At 42.8% G+C, this 16,638-nt stretch overlaps 1 protein-coding gene across 1 annotated transcript; it reads right to left on the bottom strand.

Annotated features, from left to right (window-relative positions):
• Positions 1-3,232: 3,232 nt before the first annotated feature.
• LOC119651734 (ATP-dependent RNA helicase vasa) lies at positions 3,233-13,064 on the bottom strand. Its single transcript, XM_038055462.1, has 13 exons — positions 12,844-13,064; positions 12,353-12,602; positions 12,147-12,281; positions 11,928-12,089; positions 11,734-11,864; positions 11,309-11,491; positions 11,137-11,247; positions 10,981-11,079; positions 10,739-10,915; positions 10,505-10,681; positions 10,173-10,392; positions 3,934-4,223; positions 3,233-3,863 (listed from the first exon to the last, which is right to left on the bottom strand). The coding sequence occupies exons 1-13, from the start codon at positions 12,892-12,894 to the stop codon at positions 3,792-3,794; spliced, it is 2,058 nt and encodes a 685-aa protein (XP_037911390.1). The 5' UTR covers positions 12,895-13,064; the 3' UTR covers positions 3,233-3,791.
• Positions 13,065-16,638: the final 3,574 nt, after the last annotated feature.

The raw sequence follows: 16,638 nt of genomic DNA, 5'->3' as shown, positions 1-16,638 counted from the left end.
AGAATTGCAGAAAAAAAACGAAATGCCACCGGGTGAGGTGAGAAGTGAAGCTCAGTATAAATGGCGTGGTTATTGAGTGTAAAGACTTGAAGGAGATTACAACGAAGGAAGAAATTTGTCAAGCCCTACGATCCCAGCCTCACAATACAGTCGGTCCAGGAGGGAGATATTCTACGGCTAAAGAAGGCATATGGCGGAAAACAAACTACGTTCATAAGTCTAACACTTGAAACGGCCAAAAGGGCTATCACTGCCAGTAACGTTCGAATTGGCTGGGTCGTCTGCCGGCTACGAGATTAGACAACTCTGAAAAGATGCTTCAGGTGTTTGTAATTTGGGCACGTGGCGAAAAAAATGTACTAGCGTTCACGATAGGTCCGACCTGTGTCGTAAACGCGAAAAAAAAGCCACATTGAAAAAGTCCTCGAAGAAAATCCCAATTGTCTGTTCTGCAGGCAAATAAACGACATTGACAGCGCCCATATCACAGGCAGTAGCACATGTCCGATGTATAAGAAGGCGATCGACACTATTCGCAAATGAAGTTCCTACAGCTAAACCTGAGCCATTGTTGGAAAACAAAATCGACGTTGCTATTGTCTGCGAGCAGTACAAAAACCTTAACAGTGGAGTTTGGGTCGTGCATAAGAGTGGAAAGGCAGCGATATGGACATGTGGAAATAGGGCCATAAAAGGAACCACGAAGATTCTCGGGAGTGACTTCACTAGAGCAAAAATAGGCGCAATATCTATTTACAGCTGTTTTGCGGCTCCAAGCCTTACGAGAGAGGAGTTCCATTCTTTGGTATAGAGGCTAGCAATGGATGCAAACAACCATAGCCCTAAGATAGTGGCTGGCGATTTCAACGCATAGGGGTGAAAAATGGAGCAGCCGAGAAACGCACGCAAGAGGACGTATATTACTCGAAGCTCTTGCTTGTCTGAATCTTGTAGTTACTGACACTGGATGCGTGAACACTTTCCGAAAGAGAGAAATGAGGTCCATGATAGATGTCACTTTTGATGTTTTAGAGATCTCCAGTGGTATGTCAGTGAAGAATATACGCATAGCGACCACCAGGCAATCATTTTTGAAATAATGCATGGTACACGAATGAAATGGTCTCGGGCGAGAGCTGAAAGGTGGGCAGCTAATAAGTTTGACGAGGAGATTTTCGAAGAAGTTCTGCAGCAAAATACAGCGCTTGAAGGAAGCGCAGAAGATAAAGCTTTACAGATCGCCGAAAAGTTGCGGTGAGCATGTGACCAGGTGCCAAGGTATGTTGTATCCCAGAAGCGAGTTTCAAACTTTTGGTGGAACTCTGAAATTGGAGAATGCTGCAAGGCCTGCCTCAAGGCCAGAAGGCGCAGTCAGCGCAATAGAAACCGATCTGGATACGAGCAGTTACATGAAGAATACAAAAACGCTCGTGGCCATAATAAAAAGTAAAAGCGAATCCTTTAAGCGACTGTGCAAGTAAGCTGACACGAAAGCCTGGGGTGGCGCTCATAAAACAGTAATATCGAAAATCAAGGGCAAACACTCCCAACCGATTTCTTGCCCTACTCTGCTTAATGAAGCAGTAACGGAGGTGCTTTCATGCAGCACGAAATAACCTTTTTAGGATACATAGCTACGAGGGATGGTTTAAACCTAATCCTGCGAAGATTGAGGTCATTAAAAACGTACAACTACCAAAAACCACGAAACAAATTAAGAGCTTTTTAGGTCTTACAGGACTATACCGGCAGTTTATTCGGGACTATGCCAAAGTAGCCCAACCAATGATAAAATACCTTAAAAAAGAAGCAAAAGTCATAATTTGTTCTCCACATTTTCTTCAGTTTCCGAATTTTGATAAGTAATTCCATTTAACAACAGACGCCTCTAATTACGCGATTAATGCCGCGTGTTTCGCATCAAAAACGTTAAATAAGCATGAGATAAATTATTCGGTCACAGACGTGGAGTTCTTGGCCATTATGTGGGCAGTGAACTACTTCAGGCCCTACCTTTACGGAAACAAATTCATATTATTTACTGATCACCAATTAATAAAATTCTTACACGCGAAGTATAAAGGAAAAGAGTTATCCCCGCAGCACCAACGATGGCTCCTGAGACTAGGTGGTATCAATTTAAAGGGAAAGGAAAATCACCAAGTTCAACTTTCGTAAGGCGAACTTCGAAGGCCTGAACTCAGCCCTGGGGGCAATTAACTGGGTCCCCCTCCTCTCTCCATTTACGTGTGACCAAGCACTCAACACTTTCTATACGATTTTATCTGATCTTCTTCCTTGTTATGTTCCCGCCTCTCCTAAGTGCTTACGCTCTTACCTCGTCTGGTTCACAAAAAACTGCGTCAAAAACAGACTGCAAGGAAGAAGTTCCTGTCTTCTAGAAACTATGCTGACTTAGTTTTTTTTTTCAAATCTACGATCCTCGGCCAAATCCTTAATACGTAAGTCCAGAAAAAGAATATTTGACCAGTGTGGAAAACACGCGGAAACCTCGAATCTTTCTGGTCTCACATTGTCCTGCTCAGCTATCCCCTCCGTCCACTAAATTCTCCGGCTCCTCTGCTAACTCCCCCCAACTATCTTGTGATTTACTCTCTCACTACTTTTCCTCAGTCTACGTTCCCCCTCCTTCCATCGAATCCCTCCCGATAGAGGATGTAGCCTGCCCTGCATCACCTACCATTCCCCTTCTTACCCCTATCCTTTTCGGGTACCTCATTGGCAAACTTGATGCCAATGTCGGACCTGGCTAGGATGGTATTCCAAACCTCTTTTTGCTCAAAACTGGTAAGTCCATCTCTTTTCCCCTATCTCTTATTTTCAGCATTCATTTTCCCGACTTATGGAAAGAGGCTCTCATCATCCCCATACACAAAAGTGGCGATCGTACACTCACCGAGAATTACCGTCCCATTTCCTTCCTCTCATCCTGTCCCCCTGCCCTCTTTAGTCACCGCACAGTGAAAGAGCAACACGGCTTCGTTAAGCGAAAGTCCACTGCCTCCAACCTGCTTGACTTTACCAACTTTGCCGCCAAATGTCCTGGAAGAAAAATGACTAATCTACAATCTTCTGAAATCTAAAATTATTTAGAGTATTAACTCACCCCTTTCAGGAAATGAACCACAATCAGAAACCTCACTTCCATCTTCTTTAAACAAAACAACACGCTTGCACCATTCATTCTTCGGTCAAATAAAGGACACTCGTCTATCAACTTTGTACCTGGTTTTATTTACTCTTCATATATTGGTAAAATTCATTCCAAATAAAAATATTCAGGTCCAATATCTTATCCAAACTTCAATTTCTGTCGAACATTCAAAAAGCATGAGGTGGTAAACCTATCCTCAAACAATAACTGCAGCTGAGATTCTACTAGGATCGCCTTGAAACTTGATGATTTACAATGTCATGCTCTTTGCACGGTCGACAACACAGTCTTAGTCCTAAATTCAATTTCCAATTGTTGCAAATAGCTCTATATCAAACGTAATATTTTAGCAAGTTTAACAGCGAAATATACAAAAAAAAAGTAACTGGCAAAGTAGAAAACTTGCAATAGTTTCTTCATAGTAAAAAAGGATAACGGATAAAAATATGACTTGAAGCCATTCTTTAGTTTTGAGTAATCCAAATGGTATGTGATAAGTTTCAGAATTTACCACATTGTCTTCCTTATCGTCTAAGTGAAATGCAGAGACTAATCTACATTTGTAACATAGACAAAGGCTAATTTTTTTATGTTTAGTAAATCTAGGTCTACGTGTCTACCACTCTTCTTCTGGTTCTTGTGCCGTTGGTTCAGAAGTCACAGCGGCGTACCCTGAGTTTTCATTTGTCTAACGGATAAAGTACAAACAGTGAATTATTACACACATACAATACTTATAAAAAGTCCTGAATTCTTACCTCGACATTCTTTGAACGTCGTACATCTCGGCCACCGAATTTACTGCGGAATCCTCCGCCTCCTCCACCACCGCTTCCACTCACTGACAAGAAGAAGTCGGGCACGGGTTGATTGGCCTGTTTTAAAATTTTTACCAAATCACCCGCGATCGCTGCATCCTGATCCGGATCATAGAAGCTTGTAGCTTTACCACAATTTCCAACACGTCCCGTACGTCCAATTCGATGTACATATTCGTCAATGCTTTTTGGAAGATCGTAGTTGATCACATGTGCTACTTGTTTGATATCTGGAAAAAAGGGACGAATATGCAATGAGAATTTGGAATAGTCTTGGGGAATGTTAAAATTTGGATAATTGTCTAAAAAATCCTACGATGGAAGGGATTATTTTTTTATAAAACAAGTCGGGAAGCTTGACACTTCAGGTATAAAAGGTTTTGTGTTTCTTTATGTGAGGGCATAACCCAGTTCTTCATTCGTTGATAGCATTGACTCGAGGTATTTAAATCGCTTAGTTCTGTCAATGGCAGTAACCTGCCCAGAACTGAGCGATTTAAATATCTCGGGTCAATGCTATCAGCCAATGGTAATGGTTTCAGTAAATTTCTAAGTTTATTTGAGCAGATATCGGAATGGGACATATTTTGAGGCCTAGATTTCATCTAAGCGCACCACAAACCACAAACTAATATCAGCTGTGGAAAGTACTAATCGAGACCTTTCATTTGATACCCTATACGACTATATCCGGTGAAAAAATTGTTTGAATCCCCCCCTTTGCATGTATGGGTTAAAACCGATATCAATACGTAAGTGCGACCCCTCATTTGATACCCCACACAACTATATCTGGTGAAAAAAAAATGTAAATCCCCTTTTTCCATGTATGGGGAGCCCCCCCCCCCTTTAAAACTTCACTTAAATTTATGTCACCTGCTGTATGCGTGGGATTTCATAGTTCCCATCTATTCACCAAATTTCGTTTGGATCGGTTTAGCCGTTTTGGAGAAAAGTGCGTGTGACAGACAAACAAGCAGACAATGAATCGATTTTAATAAGGTTTTGCTTTACACAAAACCTTAAAAAAACAGTTCAAGTACAAAAACTGCTAACTATCCTCGAGCCTTCCGCAGGAAGGAGCATCAGAGACTGGAGTCACCAACCCCTTATGTACAAGTTCGGGCAGAAAGGCTCGTAGCCAAATATAGAATTTTTGGATTTAGATTTTCAAAAAAAGCTGTACATAGTGCACTATATAAAACAGCGCCCGTCGCAAATCGTGTATTTTAGGAATGGTACTTGTTCAACTGTATTTGAGGAGGTGCTCACAAAAGGTATGGTGAGAGATTATGTTCACCTAGGCAAACAGTGTATGTTCAAAATAAAACCAATTCTTTATTACGGCGTCCAGTCCAGTCAACAGCTTGTCAAAGTACAGTCTGTCTCAAAGTAAATAGGACTTTTTCAAAATAAGAACATGAATTTTTCGGCAAAATTGTTTTATTTTATTCAAAATAGTCTCATTCTGCTTAACAACCTTTCAAATGACAATTTTAGGTCGTTGACATGCATAGTTCGGGTGATGTCGGTACATACCTTTTGAATGGTCCGACTGTCAGCATAACGTATGCTTTTTTTTGTCCCTTGTTTGTTTTTGTCCTTTTTTGACTCTTGAACGGTATCCTTACAATGTTGGATTCTGAGCAGTTTTTGGTCGTCAGGGAGTTTGTGCGGTCACAAAGTGAGAACAAACCTTCCAATAGCCCAATTTTCCGGTCGCAATGCTATGAATCGAATCTTTGGACATTCCCAATTCCATTTCCATAAAACGCAATGACGACGGCGTAATCACAAATTTCGCCTGGCTAACATGAGGCTCGTCATTGATATCTTGATGGCCGTTTTTAAAACGCGTATATCACTCAAAAACTCTTCCATGGGATAGACAATCATCACCATAAACTCGTTGCATCAATTGAAACGTTTCGGTTAACGTTTTACCGAGTTCAAAACAAAATTTAATATTGACTCTTTGCTCAATGTTCATTTTTGTACCAACAAGGCAAACATACTGTCCCTTGAGGCGCAATCACCTTGTTTCCAATGAACCAAATGTCATGAAATTTTTACTGGAAGTCGAGAAAAGATGTAGCTTTTGAACGCCTATAGCTACACCAAGATGGCGCCACCATAACTATCCCTATTGAAATAATCCTGTTTACTTGGAAACAGACTGTGTATATACCTACACTCCCCTACAAACTTTCAACCTTGAACCCTTGATCTGACTCATTTCCAAAGGCAAATGCAAACAAAGGTAAATAAACCCAGAAATATCAAGTTATTCGAAATGACCTGACTTGGGCGTCTACCTTACCCTCGTATGTTTTAATGCACGATCGTTTCTTGAACCCGATTTTCGTTTCCCCAATAAATTTCCCTATAGATCCGAAGCCCTCTCGTCTGCTGTCCTCTCGCTCTCTTCGTTTTCCGTTTTGTTCACCCGTGACTGGTAACAATAAAATCTTCGTAATGGACCGTTGTATCGGGGCCTTGGCTCGAGTTTTGAGAATGACTACTCTTGTCATGTCATCTGAACCTGCGTGTGTGTACAATACGCGATCCAAAACCCATTTTATTGGAGGTAGATTATCTTGTTTTACAAGAACGATATCCTCCTTCTCAATATTTTCATGTTTATGTTACTTCGGTCGCTGCTGAAGTCGTCCAAGATATTCACGTGACCATTTGCCCCAAAACTCACGGTGCATCCCCCCCCCCCCCTGTCACGCAAGCCCGCCTTCTCCTTAGGATCTTCTGCGTCTGGAACTGTGAGCATCGACGACCTGGTCAGAAAATGTGCTGGTGTAAGCTCATCTAAATTATCGGGGACGTCTGTCAATGGGTGTAATGGCCGGGAATTGAGACACTCTTCGATTTGCCTTAACAGTGTTGTTAGCCCGCTTCAAAGGGTGGTTGACGGACTTAGTTCCCACTTCCTATAACACTCCGAAATTATGTGAAGCAGGAGGACAAATACTCGTGAACATTCCTTTGAATTTAGCGATGATCTTACTCGCCCTCACAAAATTCATACCGTTATTACTAAAAATGTAACTGGCCCCCTTCTTGCTACAACTCGCCTCAAAGCTGCATCAAAAGCATTGGACGTGAGGCTGGTTACAACCTCGAGATGAATCGCTTTTGTGGTTAAGCAAACGAAGATCGCGATATATCCTTTCCTTATGCAACTCTTTCTTTATGAGTGTTTGCCGACTATAAAAGACAATGAACGGCGAAGATGTTGCGTTGGACGAGTGGCGTGACATATTTCGAATTCATCCGAAATGAGGATATCCGCGATCGTTATGGGGTTGCACCGACCATGAAAAAATTGCGAGAGAGGCGTCTTCGATGGTATGGTCACGTAACTCGCGTTAAGGAGAATTCACTTGCCAAGATTGGTCTGAACATCGAAGTCGATGGTAAACGACCAAAAGGGCAGCCGAAATAACGGCGGTTTGATACGCTGGATAGGGATTTAAAAGTCTCGAGATTGCATGAAGATAAGGCATTTGATAGAGCGAAACCGATCACGACGAGCTGACCCCCTTTTTAACGGGACAAAAGCTGAAGAAAAAGTGCTACGCAAAATGAGAATCACCGAATCGTGCTGCTGACGAAAACGATCCGCGAACTTAGGGACACCGTGAAACTCCTGCAATCTATACTGACGACAGTTTTCCCCATTATGAACGTGAGACAGCACGTTGCTGGCCTAACCAAGCCAACAGAAGTACCGGCTGACTATCTTCTACTGCGCAAATCCCGTCAAGCTACGACTCCATCAATCCATCAATCCATCCAACGCGAATGGAGCTCGCAACCGACCCGAAGCAGAAAATATGTGACAACAAGAAGACCCTTTCAACTTCGTCTGGCGACTGAAGAAGCCCTGCCGTTTATAATATTAATTTCCCGCAGCTAAATGCAAAGGCCTAAAATAGAGAAGTGATAGAACCCTCATTTTTGCGGAGTCCACAGGGAACCATCAAACCTCAATCTGGTCCTTCTCTTTTCAGATGTTACTCACGGCGCTCGCCCGAGATTATTACCCTGATTTGACTCAGGTACTCATTCACAGCTGAGACGACTGGTATCGGACATCGAATCACGATACAAATTCCACTGCCACCTATGAGATTTGAACCGCGACCTGTCGTACGACAGCCGTGTGCTCTAACCACTCAACTGTCGGGATACGGTCTTAGAAGCTTGGCAAAAAAAAACAGTTCATTTTATTTGCTGAACGTTTATTGATTATGAACGGATTTTTTTCATATTTTTCGGCTAGATAGGTTTTGAGAACGCGACCTGAGACACTTTTTGGGGCACAATGTTTGACCTATGTTGCAGTGCCGTCAGACTACGTGAGTCCGGAGGCTGGACAGCGAAGTCCTACGGCCACAGCAACATCCTAGATGAAATACCTCGAGAAATCTGGGTATCCCCCACGGACTATGTCACACGCAAGCTGAACTTCACGAGAAACTTTGCTGTGGACCTTCCAACCAGGGCAAAGTGGAAGACTGGCGGTGTGTTGCAAGACTATGACATAGTATTCTTTACGGACGATTCAAAGATGGCCTATGGAGTCGGCGCGGGGGTTTTCTCGAATACACACGGTGTATGCAAGTCCTATGGTCTCTCAGGTTTCGCCAGTGTATTCCAGGCGGAAGTACTGGCGATATTGCCCCAAGCGTAACATAGCCATTCTGACCGACAGCCAAGCGGCCATCAAGGCCTTGTGCTCAACGACGACATCGTCCCGGCTGGTGGGGCAGTGCAAAGACGCGCTCAATCATCTGGGCGGCACGCTCAAGGTCACTCTCCTCTGGGTTCCCGGGCATAGGAACATAGAGGGGAATGAGCGGGCTGACGGATTGGCCAAGCAAGGCTTTGCTCTTGGCAGTCCCTCGACGAATACAGTCGGTATTCCGCTGGCGGCTGTCAGGGGCGGGGTCTACTCGGCCTACCTAGCAGCCGCGGACCTGAGATGGCGAAGGCTTACAAGCTGTGCCAAGTCAAAGAGAATTTGGCCCGCTTATAACATAGTCCGATCACGAGAGCTCCTGTGTCCGACGCGTGCAGCAAATGCATTCAAAATTACGGCGGTCCGCACGGGGTACTGGCCCATAGGGCACCACGCCGCTAGGCTCGGTATACCCTACAACTCGCATTGCCGAAGCTGCGGAGAAGGAAGGGAAACCCTCATGCACTTTCTCTGCGATTGCCCAGCTCTGGCTAGAGTCAGGCTGCGGGTCTTAGGAGTTTGTGGCATCAAAACGGCGCATCAAAGCACTGATTGGGCTCCTCGGAGCGGCCACTGATACCTACCTACCTACCCATATATGTTCACCAAACTACAACTGCAGCAAACATTAACATCAATATGGATACAGTTGGCCGAATAATAGCATGTGAAAAATGAGGTCGAAACTGATGCAAACCCATGAATTAAAACATCCTCCATTCGCGGAGAGACCCATTCAAAGAAAAATTCCAATAAATACGTGCTACCAATGAAAAAAGGTAAATTTAGACGGATTCTGCTTCTTATGCACAACATATTGTACGTAGACATGGCGATCAGCGGATAGCATCGACCGAAAGATGACCGATTTCCCAACAGGACAATAATTGGAATTTTAATACGCATATTTTATATGTTAAAAAAATACTTTGTCATTGTCCACTGTTATACTAAAACCCGAAAACTGTCGCATCGAGTCAGTTCCAGTAGGCCCGCACTTTGAAATGAATACTTTCCTTGGTACTTTGCTAACACAAAAACTCCTCAACTTATTATTGTATTATTTGAGTTATGAAACGCTTTTAAGAAGCAATTCAATAAAACGAAAGAACTTTTGGGCAACCAACTCTCTTATTTTGCACAACGATAAGACATGCCACACAATAGTAGCATAAACCGCGAAATTTTCACTTAACATGCAACAAATGCCATCCAGACTCCGTCCAATTCAACTGATTTGTCTCTGCAGTTTCTTCTCACAGACTCAGTAGTAGTAGAGACAATGGAATACAAAGTTACCTTGATAGACAGACCAAACTGAATAAGTGCGTTGCAATCAATTGAGATTACTCCGAAGGGGACGAAATTTTCCAAATAAGTTTAGGGAACTTTGTGATCATAAGGTGCAATTAATCTTACTTACCTAAACCTCTTGCTGCCACTGAAGTTGCTATTAATATCACCATTTTACCACTCTTAAAATCAGCCAATGCTTCTTCACGTTCTCTTTGTAAACGATCACCATGAATTGAAGTTGTTGGAAACTTTGTTTCCGACAATAAAGATGCAAGATAATCGGCATTTCGTTTCGTCTCGACGAAAACCATGACACCACCCTCTCCGACACAATCCTCGAGAATTTGCTTCAAAAAGACAATAAATATGAGGTCAGAATGATATTGACACGCATTTGGTTTAAAAGGCAATGAAAACGAGAAGTTTCTATGACATTGACACTCATTTATGACGACTTACCGTAAGCTTTGTCCTTTTCTCAAATCTGGTAACTTTATGGAACGTTTGCTCGACATCAGTACAAGCACCACCAACTACACCTATGGCTAAGAAAGCATAATTATTTAAAAATTGTCCTGCCAATCGTTGAATGTCCTCTGGGAAAGTAGCCGAAAACATGAGAGTCTGCCGTTGAATCTTAAATGGATACGATAATTAAGAAAGTTCACTTTTCAGAGACAATCGAGAACTAACCACCGATGCCATTGTTGGGTGGTTCATAACCTTTTCTACAGCCGGCATGAAACCCATATCCAACATTCGATCTGCTTCATCCAATACCATGAAACGAACATCCTCAAAACTTAACATTTCCTTTTCAACAAAGTCTAGTAATCTTCCTGGTGTACATACAATAATATGACTGCCTCTCTGTTTTGATGGGGAATAATAGGAAAAATTGGTAATTTGTGATGATATCAAATTATGTTTCTTACAGCAATATTGTTCCCTTGATGTTTTACCGCCGTTCCACCGTACACTACTTGAATCTTTAAGTAAGAACCTAAGGCAAATTTCCTGGCTTCGTTAAATATCTGGGAATGAATCAGAAATCAGAACTATTATATAAAAGATAAAACATTCAAGCCTACCTGAATTGCTAATTCTCTCGTTGGTGAAATAATAAAACACTGAGGTTTTCCTATAACTAAGTCCTTGTTTTCTTCTAAAAGCGTATGAATTATTGGCAAAAGAAATGCAGCCTGCGAGATAAATTTGACGGTACAATTTAGCAATGATCTTCATAGTCTTAAATTGACCTACCGTCTTGCCTGAACCAGTCTGAGCACAAGCCATTAAATCCATCTTTTGCATTATAATAGGAATTGCATTCTTTTGAATTGGTGTTGGTCGAATGTAACCTGACTTTCTCACGTTGTCTAAGACAAATTTTCTTAATCCTGACTCTTCGAACGATGAAATAGCTGGTGGAGCGCCAGCTGACACCTGAAAGTGGACGCTTTGATTAACGAAGGATCAGAAAATTGCAGGCAGACATTATTTCCAGAGCAGTTCAGCCACATATATGAACTGAGGAGCTCTATCTTGCATTAAAAGTAACTTAGACTGCTTTGAAAAATAACAAACAGAAAAACTAATCATGAATCGAGTTGCATTACTCTCCATTGTTCAGTGATAGCTGACTCATAACAGAGAGTGCTTATGAACGTTGCAAACAATCTACTTACATTCACTGGAATCTTATCATATTTATCAAAATTAATGCCGCTACTAATGCCCGTATTGAAAATTTCATTTTCATCTTCTGTTGGATCAGGTGGAATATAAAATTCACGGGGTTTATCTTTTGTCATTTTATCTGAAATTTTAAAACGCCGATTGAAATTGATTATCGAATTTGCTACAAGTAAATGCATTTCACCATTATCTCCACCGTCCCCACTGCCACCATTACGATCGTAACGACGATCACCTCCGAAGCCATTCTCTCCATCTCGGCCACCGCCACGACCGCGGCCAGAGCCTCTTTCTCCGCCGCGTCCGCCCCGACCACCGCGGAATCCTCCTCGAGACCCTCTATGATCTTAAAATTGAAAACCATTTAATCGTAATCGAATCATATCTAATAAATCATCGTTACCGTTGTCGCTATCATCGAATTTATTATTATCACCGCCGTACCCATTTCTAGGTCCGTCCCGTTGGTATCCGTCCCGCTGGTATCCCTCCCGGTTGTCATCTCTTCGGAAACCACCTCCTCTATTCCCTCCACGGCCTGCAAGTGATTAGAATAATTTTGCTTAAAGAAATTGAAAGATTTAATCAAGAAGTGATGGGCAATCTTACCTCCTCTTCCACCTCGACCACGGCCCCCACGACCGCCCTCGTATCTGTTACCGCCGCTTCCTCCTTCAGATCTGTAACCTCCACTTCCGCCACCTGGATTCCAGCGGTTGCCATTGTCTGGGCTCCCGTTGTCCTGTGGAGCTGATTCTTCTTGGTTCGTTTCCTCTTCCCAACCATCGTTTTGTTGAGTCTCCGTTGTGCTGTTTGGAACGTAGTTTCCGCGACCAAAAGACTTCCCATTTGACCCGTACTATAAGAAAGTATAACATTCAGAGCAATTCAATAGCAACAGCGAATTAAACACCTCATGCGGTTGCGGTGTACACAATATGTCGATATGGTAATTTGCAAGGTCAGATACAACAAAAACTTAACCTACAAGCGAACAACTTTTTGCCGACAAGGAAACCTGCGCCGGCAAAGTCTTGATTCGCGACTTACCAACATGATTTCACCAGGGAACGGAACAAACCGAAAACTATTCAACTTACCGAGTAATCTTCGTCCCATTCGTCTGCCATCACTAAGGAAGAGTAAAACATTTCGGAGATTAGTACACAACACTTCCAGACAGTATTTCTTTTCACAAACAAATTGTCGCGGGAGATTGCATTTGTTGTTGTAGTCGCCCGTTGATATTTGGCGTTTCGAGAATGCCTTCCCGTGTGGAGCTGACTCGAACATGAACGAAACGAAAGGTGGTCGGTGTCGGTTTCGGCTTTCAACTGGTCTTAAAGCAACAACATATGAGTCTGATTGGAACGGTTGAGTAATGGATATATTTGGTCGAATTCGTGGCGCGGAGTTGGTTTTGAACGTTATGTATTTACCTCACATTATTCAGAAGGTAGATAATTTTTTAGATTGTCTATATGTAGACACTAGTCTACAATTACAACTGTTAACACTCGCTCTATTTTGCAGAAGGAAATACCACTTGGGTCTCATTGAAGAAGGCTTTTGTAAGCGATGATCCAAACGATTAAGGGATCTTCGGGTAGTATCGGTTAGAGGCAAAATAGGTTGATATCTAAGCATCAAAATATCTTCACTTCAAATACAATGGTCCCTTATTTCCCGTCAAATAATCAGTAAAATTTTAAAAAGCTAGAATGTTGGAATTCTTCTGTATTATATCAGATGAGATCTCATTTTTTATTTCCAAATCACAAATTACTGAGACAAATATGAAAGCAACATGATCCCAAGAAATTTCACGAATCTTACGAAACAAACAGAGTTAAATTGTTGCCAACTTAGGCTTGAGGGGTCTTTCAGATCTATATGCGAACCTTAAAATATATGGTTGCAATTTACCCCATGGTGGTGTTCGCGGTTACCTCCACTCCTTCTCTACTATTCTGCGCCAAGTGCCTTTGGGCGACCCACTTTTCGGCCATCTTGAGAGAGTGGATGCCACTGCATGGCGTAGCCAACAATGCAATGGTCGCCCTCCTTAATATGTGACCTTATACACTGACACCTCTACCTTCCACACTCCCGGCAAGTATCGCGGAAAAAACATCTCCGCAACACAGTAGCGGAAACCACTTTAACACAACTAGTCCAGCAATTATCAAGTTAGCTTACAGAGCTGCGAACGAACGTACACACGATCAAACAGGAGGTCCAATCCGAGAATTCGCCCGGACGTAAACGTCGACGCTATCATTCTCGATCGAATTCATCCGAAAGTTTTCGCTTCCAAGGTATTTTCTGGTATCACTGGAGATTTAATACCGCCTGTATATGTTCGACAGAAATACGAGAACACGGTTCCTCATAGATACAGGTGCCGATATATGAATTTATCCACGGTCAAAATTCCAAGGACTATTTAGAAAGGTACGGTTCGAGCTTAACCTAACCCTTCGACGAAATTTCTCATGAAGATTTGTTATAGCGGACGTTTCTAAACCCATGGTTGGAGCAGATTTCTTAGCACATTGCGGACTACAGGACTTCAGAAGAGTTGCCTTCGCGATTCATCAACTCTCCTTACCTGCCAAGGAGAGATGGCAGAATGTACAATCCCGACCATCATAACAATTACTGAATGATGATGACTATATTCGGCATGAGTTTCCGGAAATAATTCATCTGGTCGGAAGTGGAAATTCCCTGTCACCGAACTAAGCATCATATTGTCATAACGCTAGCATCACCAATTGCGTTAAAACTCAGACGATTGGCTCCGGACAACGCGACAAAAAGAATTCAATACCATGATTCAGCTAGGATTGGTGCGCCCGGCAAATAGTCTGTGGGTTGCACCCTTACATATGGTGCCTTAAAAGAATAACGAGTGAAGACCGTGCGGAGATTATCACACACTCAACATTCGGACTTCAGGTGACAAGTACCCGGTTCGGAACTTCCAAGATTTCGCCAAAACGCTATATGGTAAAACTATCTTTTAAGCAATAGACCTGATAACAGGATTTAACCAGATCCCGGTAGCTGAAGAAGATATATGAATTTCCGTTTATAACAATCGGTCTACAGAATGCGGCGCAAACGTTCCAATAATTAATTGACGGGGCTTTAAGAGGTTTAGAGAGAGGATACCTTGTCTCAAAGGAGGAGACACGTCGCTTGCCAATCAAAGTCAAAGCGATCCAATCGTACCCGCAATCAACCAACGTGAAGGGGCTTACAGTATTCTTGGGTATGTTGAATTTTTACAGAAGGTTCATGCCCAGTACAGGCACCACCCAGCGAAACTAAAAGAAATTCACCAATCAACTGGACCAGCGAATCTACCGCAACTTTTAAAGTTTCCAAAACCGCATTGGGACAGGCGACGCTGCTTGCACAATCAAAATCTGACCCGCCTTTGGCCATTTTGGGCGACCCATCTGACTTCGCGATTGTAGCAATCCTCCAACAGTGGATTAATTGTTGCTAGCTTTCTTTTCAAGAAAGTTCGATCGGAAATTACTGACTATGTACCTAGCGATAAAACACTTTCGTGCAAAATCATCATCATCAACGGCGCAACAACCGGTATCCGATCTAGGCCTGCTAAATGCTACAACGAAACACAGGGCTTTGACTAAAGCAATTCCAGTTTCTGGGGGTCAGCTGCAAGGTATGGTGTGATGTATCTACTGATACAATTCGACCTCACAATATTCATCCATGCCGAAAAACTGTTTTCAGTCAGTTTACACTACTTATCCCACCCAGGAACAAACGCGACCGTTAAACTGGTAACATGAGTATGTTTGCCCATCTGTCAAAACGGATTGCAGGAATTAGGGCGCGTGGCTGCAATATTTGTCCGCGATTAAAAGTGACTCGTCATGTGCATGTACCAGTTGAGACCTTTATCTAGATTCCACAATGTTCATCTGGATCTTATCGTTATGCCATATTGCGAGAGACAACGCTATTGCCTGATCATGGTGGAGCGTTTCCAACGTGAGCCGGAAGTAGTACCAATCCCCGATCAAGAAGCCATCACAGTTGTCAGAGCAAGACACATAGATCTCCAAGTTAGGCATAAAACAGACAGTTTCAATCAAGGGTATTTCAAGAACTCAGCAACCCGATCGATGCACCCCACATCAGAAATACAGTATACAATCCGGCAGCTAGTGACATGGTCGAGCTTTTTCACCGTCAGCGCAAAGCAGCAATGGGACGTTACAATAGCCGGACGGAAACATGGTCTGTCGTACTACTAGGTATTCGCACAGCTTGGAAGAAAGACCTCGGTACAACTGCAGCAAAAATGGTGAGCCATTACGCCCCCGGATAGCTGAGTGATTAGAGCACAAGGTTATCGTACGGAAGGTCACGGTTCAAATCTCACTAGTGGCGGTGGTATTTGTATCGTGATTTGCCGTCGGACACCAGTCGACTCAGCTGCGAATGAGTACCTGAGTCAAATCAGGGTAAGCTGACCACATTGCCTCCTGCAGGCTATCCTGTAGTGTGCCGTTACGGTCTTGAATAAAGTGCTCTAACACACGCTCAAGGCCCTGATCCAATTGGATTGTTGCGCCAACGATTATTATTATTATTATCATTACGCATCCCAAACGAATTTTCCAACTTACAGTTCAACAAAAAGCAGGTATAACCGTCTAATGTTGAAAATGATTTGAGGCAGCGTTTCCAAATGTTACGTGCAGTCAGCTGAAGTCAACATGATAGCAAAAAGATCTTCATATTCAAAGACCTTGCAACAACAAGCCATGTCTTCCTCCGTAACGATGGTGCAAAGAAAATACTCCAACATCCGTACGAGTTCTTTAAAGTTGAAGTTCCCGGATATATTG

Source organism: Hermetia illucens, chromosome 3 (genome assembly GCF_905115235.1).
Source record: "Hermetia illucens chromosome 3, iHerIll2.2.curated.20191125, whole genome shotgun sequence".
Taxonomy (NCBI): Eukaryota; Metazoa; Arthropoda; class Insecta; order Diptera; family Stratiomyidae; genus Hermetia; species Hermetia illucens.
The sequence above is the reverse complement of the archived record's forward strand: the minus strand, read 5'-3'. Positions and strand labels throughout refer to the sequence as shown.